The following is a 12,378-nucleotide window of genomic DNA, read 5'->3' as shown; positions in this document are numbered from 1 at the left end:
GGCCTGGCCTGGCCCTGCCCTGCCCGCTGTGGGACGGGAAGGGACAGAGCCGAGCCCGGAGGAGCGCCGGCCCTCCTCTGGCCCAGTGCTGCTGAGCCCTCCTCCTCTCGGAACAGCCGCGGCCTTCTGTTTTCGCCAGGGGAACAGTGCTTTCCTTTTTCCTTTTTTTCTTTTTTTTTTTTTTCCCCTCCCCTTTTCAAGTGTTTTTGATCTTGATTTCATTCATCGCTAATAGTTCAGAGCTATTGCAGGTGAACGGAATGAGAACCAGTAGTGCACGGCAGAAGGTGAATGGCTTGAGAACTAGCAATGCTTGTTATAACCTGATTCCATCGCCTCCAGCTGCCCGTGTCTCTGGGGATGCTCTCAGAGGAGATGCAAGTTCCCTGGCTTTTGGCACAAACCCTGCTCTTGCCCTCGCAGGGAAAAGATGAAATGCATATATATTTTTTTTTTTTTCTTTTTTCCCCCATTTCTGTACATCCATTGACCAAAGGCATCTGCAGAACTGAGGTTAAAAATAAACTCCATAGCTTCTAGTGAATATTTTTGTCATCTTTAATGAAATGTTTTCTTTTTTTTGATTGCAGAATAAATAATAATAAAAAAAATAAAGTCAGTAGTCAGCTTTGTCGCACAGCGACAGAAAGTCAAACGGAGACTGTATCTAACCTTGTCACTAAATATTGCAGGGGAAACTGTTAAGATAAATGCTATAAAAGAAATTACTTTGTTGAGCTTCTTCATCTTTCAGTGTCAGATTCTGTTTATTCCCTTGTTCCGTGTTTAGAAAAAATATGAAACTCACAGAATTTCTTTTCTATATGCATATATATACAAACTAAAATACTACAGGTTAGGAGCAGCATGGGTGGAAATACAAACGTATTAAAGGTCATAATCCCGAGACTGTAAGGATTGTCTTGATTATTTGATTCAATTGCTGATTTTATTCCTACCAAAATTACTAGCTTGGATGCTGCTGTTATTGCAGAGTTTTTCTCAATTGTTTTGCATGGATATTAACTCATTGGTAACTGGAAAGTGTCACCAACCTTTTTTTTTTTTTTTTTTTTTTTTTCTTAGTATTTTAGTAGGTCTTCACAATTTTAATCAGTGTTTACATTAGCTGAAGTGGTCTTTTCAATTAGGCCCACTCAGTCAATCTCATGAATCGTTCAGCTGGCATTTCCAAAGTATCTGACTCTAGGTCATGTTAAATTGCTGGAAACTTTAAGTAAACTTATTTGCCTTAACAAAGCAGATACTCGAGAGCTCTGCATTTCCTTCTAATAGCTAATGATTCAAATAATGTTTCCATTTTGATGGTCTTGTTACAGACATTGCAGTCATTGAAGCTTTTGTGTAATTGCCTCATTTTGTTTATTCTGACAACTCAATTGCTTTTTTGTGTAGCTTTGCAGTTTTGGATCACTAAGTCGTCTAAATATGGTGTTTTGATGTCTGTAGTATAGATTCCTTAGTAATTATGTTTTAAAAGATGGCAATATCTGCATTTAAATTACTATTTAATTTGCTGTAGTATAATAAATATAACTGCTGTATTTTAAAAGTACGGCACATTCTCAGTAATATTCAGTAATACAGTAGGCTATAGATTCAAATCTGACTTTCAAAATAAGCATACATTAGGCCTTTAATTTTCTTTATAACTGCATGGGTGTTTTCAGAAGAGTATCCAGAGTGGAAGAAGCATACATAACTAACCTCACTACAGTTTTGCCTTCTGTTTTCTTTGGGGTCTGATTCAAGTAACGTGCTTTGTACTTTTTATTTGTAAAAGGTTGTTTGAGGTGATCTGATAGTTGAAAGAAAAATAATTCTTTAGTGTTTCTCAGGTGCAAAGATAAAGCACTTTCTTGTGATGTATTTCAAGTAATCCTGATAAATTCTGATGTGATAATGTTGGCTTTTAGTTTTGGTTTTCAGTGATAGGAATTGCATTGTATTTTTCTGTTGGAAAAGAGCTTCACTTTGTTGTTTCTATTTAGAAACAACTGGATGGCCACTATGTTTATAAAAATGGGAGAAAGTTTTTGTTTTCACAAGTATGTTCTCGATAGCTAAATGGAATGTTAGGACTAACCATTTTTGTGCTTCAGGCTGAAAGTAGCTTCAGTGAAGAGGAGGAAGAAAAACTTCAAATAGCTTTTTCGTTGGAAAAGCAGGATCTTCATCTAGTGCTTGAAACTATATCATTCATTTTGGAACAGGTACCTTGTTTCTATCCTTATGAATTGATAAACACTTTTTTTTTTTTTTCCATCTGGATGTAGATTACTGAAAACGTATCTGTAATATATTATGTATGTTTTGGAGGCATGATTTTACTGCTTTTGTTTGCATGCCTTCCTGGTTTGGACTGGACTCACTGCGTTTGTGGAGTGAGTTCCCTGCTAATGTAGATATAGGTGGTGGAAGCGAGCTCTGCATGACTCTCAGAAAAGTGTTAATAATTATGAGATACAGTCTTTCCTCTTAGTCATTGTAGGCAAGCCAGCCATATATTTTTTTAGTTCCTGTAAGGCAAATATTATATGGCATTACTGAGCACTGCTTAAGGTACCTGAAGTGTCAGTTATGGAAAATTTTCAAGCACAGAAGCAGTCTGTGCTTAAGTGAACAGCTGCACCTGATGTAGCTTTGTATCTGAAAGAGTAGGTGACTGTGTGGTGTAGAGCTAAATATCTTGTAAACAGATAAGGTTTTCTGGTTCTACAGTCTACCACTACTAAGGCTGGGAAACCAATATATACCGGGTAAATATGGTAACTTCCTTAGAAATTGTCACAGCCATGATGTTATCCATCCATTTCATGCAAGTATAGTAAATGTAGTCTGGGCAGAGGGCATGCATCTGATGGTCTGTTGTGGGATTTGAATCTTGTCTTTTCTTATACGTCAGTTTATGATTAGTTCACTTAGTTAACACATTCTACAGCATTAGAAGGAAAACAGACTAACAGTCCAGTCCTCCCCATCCACTGAAAAATCGAAATGAAACCTGAGGTCACATCCAGACTGGAATTTGAATTTTCATCTCAACCAACAAGTTCAACTTGTTTTATTGCCTGGTCCTAGTTTCATCAGACTGCTTAATTTATATGATAATTATTGAAGATGAACAGAAAAAGCAGTTCAGTCTCCTCTAGGACTTACTTCTTTTGCATTAAAAAAAAAAAAAGAGAGAAGGGGAAGGATATTAATATCTGCATAAAGAAGAGTCCCAGATGCAATACGTGTTGTGTGAGGACCCTTTTGTGTTCCCGTTGATAGCTATGCTTCTTAGAGTAGCTGCTTGTTCTGTCACAGCATAACTTTTTTAACAGCCCTGTGGTCTGTGGACACGTTATAGGTAATAAGACTGCTGCATGGTCTTTGCCGCATGTGGTGTTTCTTTTTTCTTTTTTTTTTCCCTGCCCTGATGCTGATGGAGTCCTGTTTAGAAAGTGGAGCCAAGCATACTGTATAGGAGTATTTACTACCAAAATTGGTGCCAATGGGGAGGTTATATCTAACTCGCTTTTTTTGGCAAACTGTTCCTGTCTTTTCAGAATATTACTTTGTAGTTCAGGCTTGCTTGAACAATGTGAATTTGGAAAAGTTGTCCTTTCTTCACAGTCACAAATTGACTTCAAAGCCCCCCTTTTTTTATTTTTTTGGTGATAGCAGCTTTGACATTATGTACAGTGGAAACATACGCATATACTCAGGTCTAGCTTGTATATGTGTTTTTTGTCTGTCTAGAGAATAGTCATTTGTAATACTGAGTTTTGAGATACAATTGATTTACTCTTTTCTATCTTCTCAGTCAGAGGGTTAAGATGAACAGGATGCTTGCAGTGCCACAGTTGAGCTGCTGGCAAAAATCTTGTTGAACATGGTGGCCATCTGTGGCAGAATATATCTGACGCAACCTGTCGAGCACTACTCAACTACAGCAGTTATTTTTCCTTTTAATAGGCAGTCTATCATAATTTGAAGCCTGCTTCATTGCAACAACAGCTGCAAAGCATTCACCTGGATCAAGACAAAGCTGAAGCATTTGCCAGTGCATGGGCGGCTGCAGGTCAAGATACGATTGAGAAGTTCAGGCAGAGGGTTTTGACCCCTCAGAAGGTAATGTTTTTTTCTGAGAGAGAATAAAGATGTGTAGGTTTGTTTTAAAGTAAGGAGGTTAAACTTAAGATACAAAGTTTGTGACAAGCGAAGGTACTGGAAAATAAAGAGGGTACTTATTAGGTAGTAGATAAATGTCATCAGGGCAGTGGAATTCCATTGTCTTAAAGAGATGTTACATGTTAGCTGAGCTGCTGTAACTGTTGGAACCTGATATATGTGCACTGTTAGCAATGTAAAGTAGTGCAACCTACATACCATTTGGAGATGTTTGTGAACATGCTTTACAATAGGGCAAAGGTAAAGTGTGCTCATGAACACTTGTAGTGGTTTAGCTCATCAGCCGGTAGATTCTCTGTACTTAAAGTGTATCTGAGCTCGTGCCATCTTTAATTTTGTAAACTGGTTGGATAGTGCATATTGTGAGATACTATGATTTTGAGATACTTTTCTATGATGGTGTAATAATCCTGCTTCGTATGTGCCTGTTACCAGTTAAAACTTTGGTACATGCTGTGGAAGTCTCATTGTGTCTTTAGGCATAAATGTCTACATCTATGAGAAGGTATAATAACGTCCTTCTGTTGATTCATAATAAGCCTTCAACTGCATTAGATGATGTATACAGAACACATCAGTGTCAGCCAGGATTGAATGGTTCAAAAGAATTGTGGAATACTGACTCAATTATTCTAGCTTTATTTTTATCATTGCTATATATCTTGTTGGGATAAGATTCAGTTTGTTACTTTATGATTTGGTTAGTAAAATTTACATAGAAAATACATAAGGTAAACACGACACACTGACAGAAACAGAACACCACAATTTATACCAGCAGGCTTACACCTAAATAAGCCTAGAATTTTATTTAGGTGTAAAATGCACATTTTGAGAAGACAATATATGTCTGTGGAGCAGACTGAAGATATTCAGAACTGCATCACAGATGATTTTTTGAAAGTATTTAAACTTGATCCTTTGTAAAACTGGGTAATTTTAGACACAAAACTTGTAGGCTTTTCATGTGCAAAATTATAGTAACTCACAAACAACAAGTAAATGACTGATAATGTAAGTATGCAAAAAAAAAAAAAAGAATTGAACAAGACATTTTGGGCTTCTGTCTTTTTGAGAGAATATTACCAATGCCAAGCATACAAGTCCTGAAGTTTAAATGGTCAGTGATACAGTGAGTATATAGGCAAGTATGACTGTCCAATCAAGGAGGTGAGTAATCTGACAATCAAGTGAAATCATGGAAGGTTATAAGGCTAACTTTTCAGAATATAGCATATGTGTGCAGAATGAAAGGCCGTTCTGAAGATACTGTACAAAGCAGCTGTCTGAGAATTTTCTTTAGACAGGCTATGCACTAGTATTTTAGTGCTGGGTCTTCAGCATATGAGAAACTAACAAACACCTTTGAACCCCTTTTATTTGGAGCTTGTAACATACACACCTGTGGTCTGTCTGTGACCTAGTTTGGGGGTGACATTGCTTTGTTCCTTGTCTGCAGTTTTGTGAGCCCTGCAACATGCAGTGCTTCTCGTATATATTACAGTTTTGGAGATTCTTTGTGACTTCACCATTATCTCATATAATGGAATGGCATTTTGCTAGTATATTGCATTCCACATAAAGCAGTTTCCCTTGCCATTCTGTGATTTGTAATTAAGCTTGCAGAAAAGCAACTGCCAAAATATCATAGTACAACTTACTTGTTTTATAACATGAATGCAGGTTTAAATATAGGTGTGTGCCTTTACATATGCTTAAAGCATCATTTCACCCCCTTTTTTCTTTTCTTTTCATAGCCTAGATGACACGTTGAGTATTAGTTAGCGTGTGAGTGTAGACTCTAAGGTGCAATTTGAGTTTGAAGTTGAATTTACTTTCTCAGTTTTGGAAGTTTTCTCAGTTAAGATGTTTTGAAAACTTCTTAATCCTGTAGACTTTAGTTGAGTGAGAATCTCGAATCCTTAACTTGAAGCCTCAATTCACAAAACTAATTGCTAAATAAAGTATTTCTTCTGCTAACAAGGTACACAGAGGTAATATATTTTAAAAATTGCATGGGATAATGGAAGAAGAACTTGACTTCTCCTTATAATCTTACGAATCTCCTTGTAATGTCTTATGAGTGCAGTAGATGACTGTGTGATCCCTTCATTATTTCCTTCTGTGTTCTGTAAGTAATTGTGTATCAGCACACATTCACTGTATTATCTTTCTGTACCTTGAGAAACAGTGGGCAAAACATTCTTACCTGTGATACAGTGTTATATTAGTCAACTTGCTGTAAACTTTAATCAGTGTCTCAAATTAAAGTTAAAAAAAGCTTAGAAGCCTGAAAATTCTTACAGTTAGGCCAGAGTGATAGCTTTTTAGATTAGATTTACAAGTTTAGATTGATTTAAAGATTATATTAACTTCTTTCTTTGTAAAAAGAGATGTATATCCAATTACTAATACTCTCCACAACATGTATGTACAGGTGTAAGATTTAAAACAATTGATCCTATAAGTGTGCTCTCTGTATAGGTACTTCTTTACATGGCCATGTAGAACTTAATGATTTGCACTGTTCACTTCTCTCACAGAAATAATATCGGGTGCATAAAAAGAATGACTCTTCTGTCATCATAATTGTCAGCAACATAATCCCAGAATCACAGAATAGTTGAGGTTGGAAGGGACCTCTGGAAGTCATCTGTTCCAGCCTCCCGCACCTGGAGTCAGTTGCCCGGGTCCATGTCCAGACAGCATTTAAACATTTCAAAGGATGGAAACTCCACCACCTTCATGGGCCACCTGGTGCCAGTGCTCGGTCACCCTCGAAGAGCAAAAGTGTTTTCTTGTGGTCAGGCAGTCTCCTGTGTTTCAGTTTGTGCCCATTGCCTCTTGTCCTGGCAAGACTGGGCACCACTGAAAAGAGCCTGGCTCTGTCCTCCTTGCGCCCTCCCTTCAGGTATTTGTACACATTGATGAGAGTCCCCTGAGCCCTCTCTTCTCCATGCTGAACAGCCCCAGCTCTCAGCCTTTCCTCATATGTGTGCTGCTGCAGTCCCTTCATCTTAATGTCCCTTTGCTGGACTCTCTCCAGTATGTCCATGTCTCTTTTATACTGGAGAGCTCAGAACTGCTAACAGTTCTCCAGACGTTGACTCACTACTACTGAGTAGAAGGGAACGATCACCTCCCTCAGCCTGCTGACAATACCCCTCCTAATGCAGCCCTAGATACCATTAGCTTTCTTTGCTGTAAGGGCATATTGTTGGCTCGTGCTCAACTCTGTGTCCAGCAGGACTCTCAGGTCCTTCTTCACAAAGTTGCTTTCTGTCTGGGTGGCCCCCAGCATGTACTGGTCCCTGGGGCTGTTCCTCCCCAGGTGCAGGAGTCTGCACTTCCACTTGTGCCCCCTTCATGAGGTTCCTGTCAGTTCACTTCTTCAGCCTGTCCAGGTCCCTCTGGTTGGCAGCATGACCCTCTGGTGTATCTGCCACTCCTCCCAGTTCTGTGTCTTCTGCAAACCTTTTCTATTACGAGAAATACTAAAGAAGAGTGTGATCTTTCTTGGTTTTATTTTAAGCTACATTGTCTGTGATTTCTCACTCTTATTCCATGGAAGTTTCCTGTTTGTCATCCTTCATGTTATCTGTCCTGACATATTTCTACTATATTTTGGAAGAAACTAATGTGATTAGAGTATAATATAGGCTTGCCTGGAATATTAATACTTTATGTGGTGGCTTTATAGTAAAGGTCTCCCTCAGGGATCCGGACTGGGACCAATACTATTTAATATCTTCATCAATGACATAGTGGGATTAAGTGCACCCTCAGCAAGCTTATGGGTGACACCAAGCTGAGTGGTGCAGTTGATTTGCTGGAGGGAAGGGATGCCATCCAGAGGGACCTGGATAGCCTTGGGAAGTGGGCCCATGTGAACCTCATGAAGTTCAACAAGGCCAAGTGCAAGGTCCTCTCCTGGGCTGGGGCAATCCCTGGTATAAATACAGGCTGGGGCAGAAGTGGATTGAGAGCAGCCCTGCTGAGAAGGACTTGGGGGTACTGGTGGATGAAAAATGGGATGCAAGCCTGCAATGTGCACTTGCAGCCCAGAAAGCCAACCGTATCCTGGGCTGCATCAAAAGCAGCGTGACCAGCAGATTGAGGGAGGTGATTTTGGCCCTCTGCTCTGCTCTGGTGAGACCCCACCTGGAGTACTGTGTCCAGCTCTGGGGTCCTCAGCACAGGAAAGACATGGACCACATCCAGAGGAGGGCCACAAAAATGATCTGAGGCTGGAGCACCTCTCCTACGAGGGCAGGCTGAGAGAGTTGGGGTTGTTCAGCCTGGAGAAGAGAAAGCTCCAGGGAGACCTTGCTGAAGCTGTTCAATACTTAAAGGAGGCTCATAAGAAAGATCGAGAGAGACTTTTTACCAGAACTTGTAGTGGCAAGACAAGGAGCAGTTATTTTAAACTGACAGAGCGTAGTTTTAGATGGGATATATGGAGGAAATTTTTTAAGATGAGGGTGGGGAGACACTGGAACAAATTTGCCCAGAGAAGTTGTGGATGCCCCTTCATTGGAAGTGCTGAAGGTCAGGTTGGATGGGGCTTTGAGTAATGCAATCTAGTGACGGATGTCCCTGCCCCTGGCATGAGGGTTGGAGTAGGTGATCTTCAAAGGTCCCTTCCAACCCAAACCATTATATGATTCTATGGGTACGATTTTTTTTTTTTCTTTCATGCTCTTTTAAAAATATATATGGGCTTTTTGGTTGTCACTGCTTATGTGATAGGGGCTTTTACTGACCTGTTCAGGTGGTGTGCAGGACTACATGTTGACTTAGAATTCAGAGTGTGTGTGACTATTTCATACTTTTGTTTGCTCTGTGCTTTTCTGTACACTTACCAACTCTGAATTTTCTTTATAATGGCTCCAGTGGGTATATGCATGGGATTGCTCATCTGGATCTGAGTGCAAAAACAGGATTATGATTAATGTTACTGAGATCCTTGATAGTTCTGTTCCAGCATGAGAGGGTGTTCAGGGAAACTGTACAAGATAGAGTTTACAATGTACCTAAGAAAGATCTAATTGGAATTTTATCTTAATTTTTAAATCTTTTACTGACATCCAGTGGCAAAATAATTCTCCTGGCATCTGGTACTTAGAAGTTGTGTATTTTGGAAGTACTGAAATGCTGCCACTAAGTCTCTTTTCTGTAGTGTACACAAGAAGAACCAGGCACTAATTTTTCATTTCCATTTTAAGACAACATAAAAAGGCTGACAGTTTTCTTTTTTTATTTAGAGGTATGGTTTGCACATCACACAAACGTTGGAACCTTTGGGCAAACTGAAGGAAGAACTGTGGATTGATTAAGTTACGGCCAAAACTAGTGGGTAGCTGACTGTCCAGGATAATAATTTTATAATACTACTAATTAATTTGGCTCATCGCCATTTTTGAGAGAGTAAGATACTGTTATCTTTTGGCTTGCAGCAGTGCTCACATTTGGACTCCAGATCACTAGTTATCATGTGAAGTGATTTCTTACAGATATTTCACTTGTATTGACATGTTATTTCTCTTAAACCAGATTCTATTCTTGCCTGCAAACTACAGCTTGGTAAAAACTAGTATTTTGGGGTTTGGGTCTGACAGTTCTATGGAAGAGATGTGGGTGGTAATGCGCTGGCTGATAGCTTCATTAGGGTGACAAGCCAAACTCAGTTTGTTAGAGCAACAGAACAAGTATTTCCCAGAATACTGATTAGGTGAAGTTTTCTGTGGCATATTCAACACTACTTCTAATTGTTAGAGAAAAAATGGGGTTTTTTGAACACAGGTCTTTTAAGTTTTTTTTGGTGTAGACTGCTTAGTTGATAGGACATTATTGTCTTGAGAAATTAATAAAAACTGTAGAGTTAAACAAAAGCTGTACTGTTTAATAGTATTTATTTTTCTCACTTCATCTTTTCATTTTTCTTCACTGAACTATAGGCAGTCTTCAGCTGCATAGGGTTATTAATTATGTATATTCTGTTGTATTAATTTGTTCTTTGAATCTTTACTTGTATGGCAGTCCCTTTATTATATTATTTCTGCTGTATAATACAATCCTAGCCAATTAGAATGATGGTATTGGTATTGTTTTTTTCTTTGAATGTGTTCTTAACTTGGCCTCTAGAATAATAGGCCAGTGATAATAGTCTGGTATCAGTCTGATCCATTTTTTAAGTCTTTGCTTGGTAATGTATCAGTTTAGGATGCATATTGGTCAGATTAAAATGTATTTTTCCCCTCTGCAAAGAGGAGCTAGCTTTTTAGTGTGGTTCACTCAGAATTCTCATGGCAATTTTTCATCAATTCAGTTGCTTTTCTTCCCCTCCCCCTTCCCCTATATTATATTCACTGTATGCTTTTTTGTACTTCGTGTATTCTATCTGTTTTAAAGGCAGGTCAAGCTGAATGCCTCATAGCTTTTTTGTTTTGGAAAACTATTCAGGGTGTCTTTAAAAAATGTATAATAAAAAAGATAGAGTCCTCTGTTGCCAAGCAGGAGAAGTTTTTTATAGCCTTCAGACAGCATTACTTAATATAATGATGCGTGGGAGTGCAACTAGTGAAATTACGTACCTAAAATTCTTGACAGAGCTGTCAATTCTGTATCGTGACTGGCTCTTTGAAGCCATATGGGAAAAATTCTGAAAGCAGTTTTCTCAGAAACTGGCCTTCTTGCTAAGGGGTGTATATGCAATGTGAATATGCTAAACTCCCTCTGCTAAATGCTGGCAAACCTAGAGACGTACTCTGAAACACAGGCATGCTATGGTGGTTATGACAGAAAAGAATTGGCATGATCTCTGTGTGTGTGTGTGTGCCATGGGGAAAAAATTCTTTCTGATACCAGAAGAAATGGAAAATAAGGAGGAATACAGCTCAAACAGAAAGAATCTTGAAGTTTCTTGTTAGTGTCTGCTAGTCATTCTTACAGTGAGAAACAGAGGTCACAAAGACTGTGTCATACCTGTGGGCATTGTCACAGTGAATTGTGAACCAACTTGCATTGTGTGATGCCATCACAGACAGTGGCAAAGAGAATGCAAATGATAAAAGATGCAGTAAAGACACAGTTTTACACCTACTGGGATTTATTTTCATATTCAACTACAGCACAACTGAGTCTGTTTGATCTTCCACTCTCCTAGCATTCTAGTAGGTATTTTAATTGTTCAACATTTTTAGGTACTACTTCTTGAGGATTTTTTTAAATAAGTTTCTTCCTATCCTTCTTACTCTTTTCTGTCTGCTACAAAGAAAGTGTAAATGATAAAGGTAGGAAGAAGGCACATTTTGAGAATGTTTAAAAACATCTGAAACATTTGTTCTATTCCTACATGCAAAATAGCATCTTTTAAGGTTATAAAAGAGTACCATGCTTATCTTGTGTAACTTCCTGTGTAATACAAACCATAGTTTTTCTTCAATATGTAAAGGAACTTTTGAAACAGGGGCTGGTTGTGATTTCAAGGTTTGAAATGACAGGTAATTTATGGGGCATTTTTAATGGTTAATAAAAATGTGTGCCTTATCTCTAATTAAAATCTGTCTAACTTCATCTTCCCTCCATTGGATCTTGCTATATATTATTCTGCTAGATAAAAGAGCCAGTCAGCTATGACTTTTCCATATAAGTGCTTGTAGACTGGAGCATATTTTTACTGCAACTCTGTTGTTGCAGTAAATTTCCCAGAGACGAAGCACAACACTTTTACTTTTTGCACAACGTGAATCCCTGAATACTAGGGTTTGGAAACTTGAATGCTGTTTCTAATGTTTGTCATACGGTCCCTTTCTGTTTGCTTTAAAGCTAGTTGCTTATCAGTTAAAATACACGTGAAGATGAAAACCTGCAGTAACTTCAATTAGGGAAAAGTCTTTTGAAGTTGTTTCTTCTTAGCACTAGACTTGCTCTACCAATTTCATGTCATATTATTTTTTTTTGTTTCCTCCCTTTTGAAGTATACTGGTTCTTTTTGGTATTTTTCTTTTCCTTTTTTAAATTCAAATATTAAAGATGTGACGAGTTTTGGTTTGAATATTGAATGAAGAAGTCTGAAAATACCACTTTTCCTGGCATACGTGCTAAGTAAGGTTTCCTGAAGAGACCTAGGACTCTTATCATTGCAGACAAAAATGGCAAGTCAGAGGAAATTAACCC

General features: G+C 38.4%; 1 protein-coding gene across 1 annotated transcript in view; it reads left to right on the top strand.

The window, feature by feature from the left end:
* The first annotated feature begins 192 nt into the window (after nucleotides 1-192).
* The window catches only part of COMMD10 (COMM domain containing 10), an 87,602-nt gene continuing 75,416 nt past the window's right edge, over nucleotides 193-12,378 (top strand). Inside the window, exons 1-3 of the mRNA XM_035890223.1 lie at nucleotides 193-287; nucleotides 2,124-2,234; nucleotides 3,985-4,140. Coding sequence (XP_035746116.1) covers nucleotides 261-287; nucleotides 2,124-2,234; nucleotides 3,985-4,140 — 294 coding nt within the window. The 5' untranslated portion in view covers nucleotides 193-260. The remainder of the gene's footprint in view (nucleotides 288-2,123; nucleotides 2,235-3,984; nucleotides 4,141-12,378) is intronic.

The sequence above is a fragment of the Egretta garzetta genome, unplaced genomic scaffold (assembly GCF_000687185.1).
Source record: "Egretta garzetta isolate BGI_Z169 unplaced genomic scaffold, ASM68718v1 scaffold272, whole genome shotgun sequence".
In the NCBI taxonomy this organism is placed as follows: Eukaryota; Metazoa; Chordata; class Aves; order Pelecaniformes; family Ardeidae; genus Egretta; species Egretta garzetta.
This window is presented reverse-complemented; position numbering and strand designations above follow the sequence as displayed.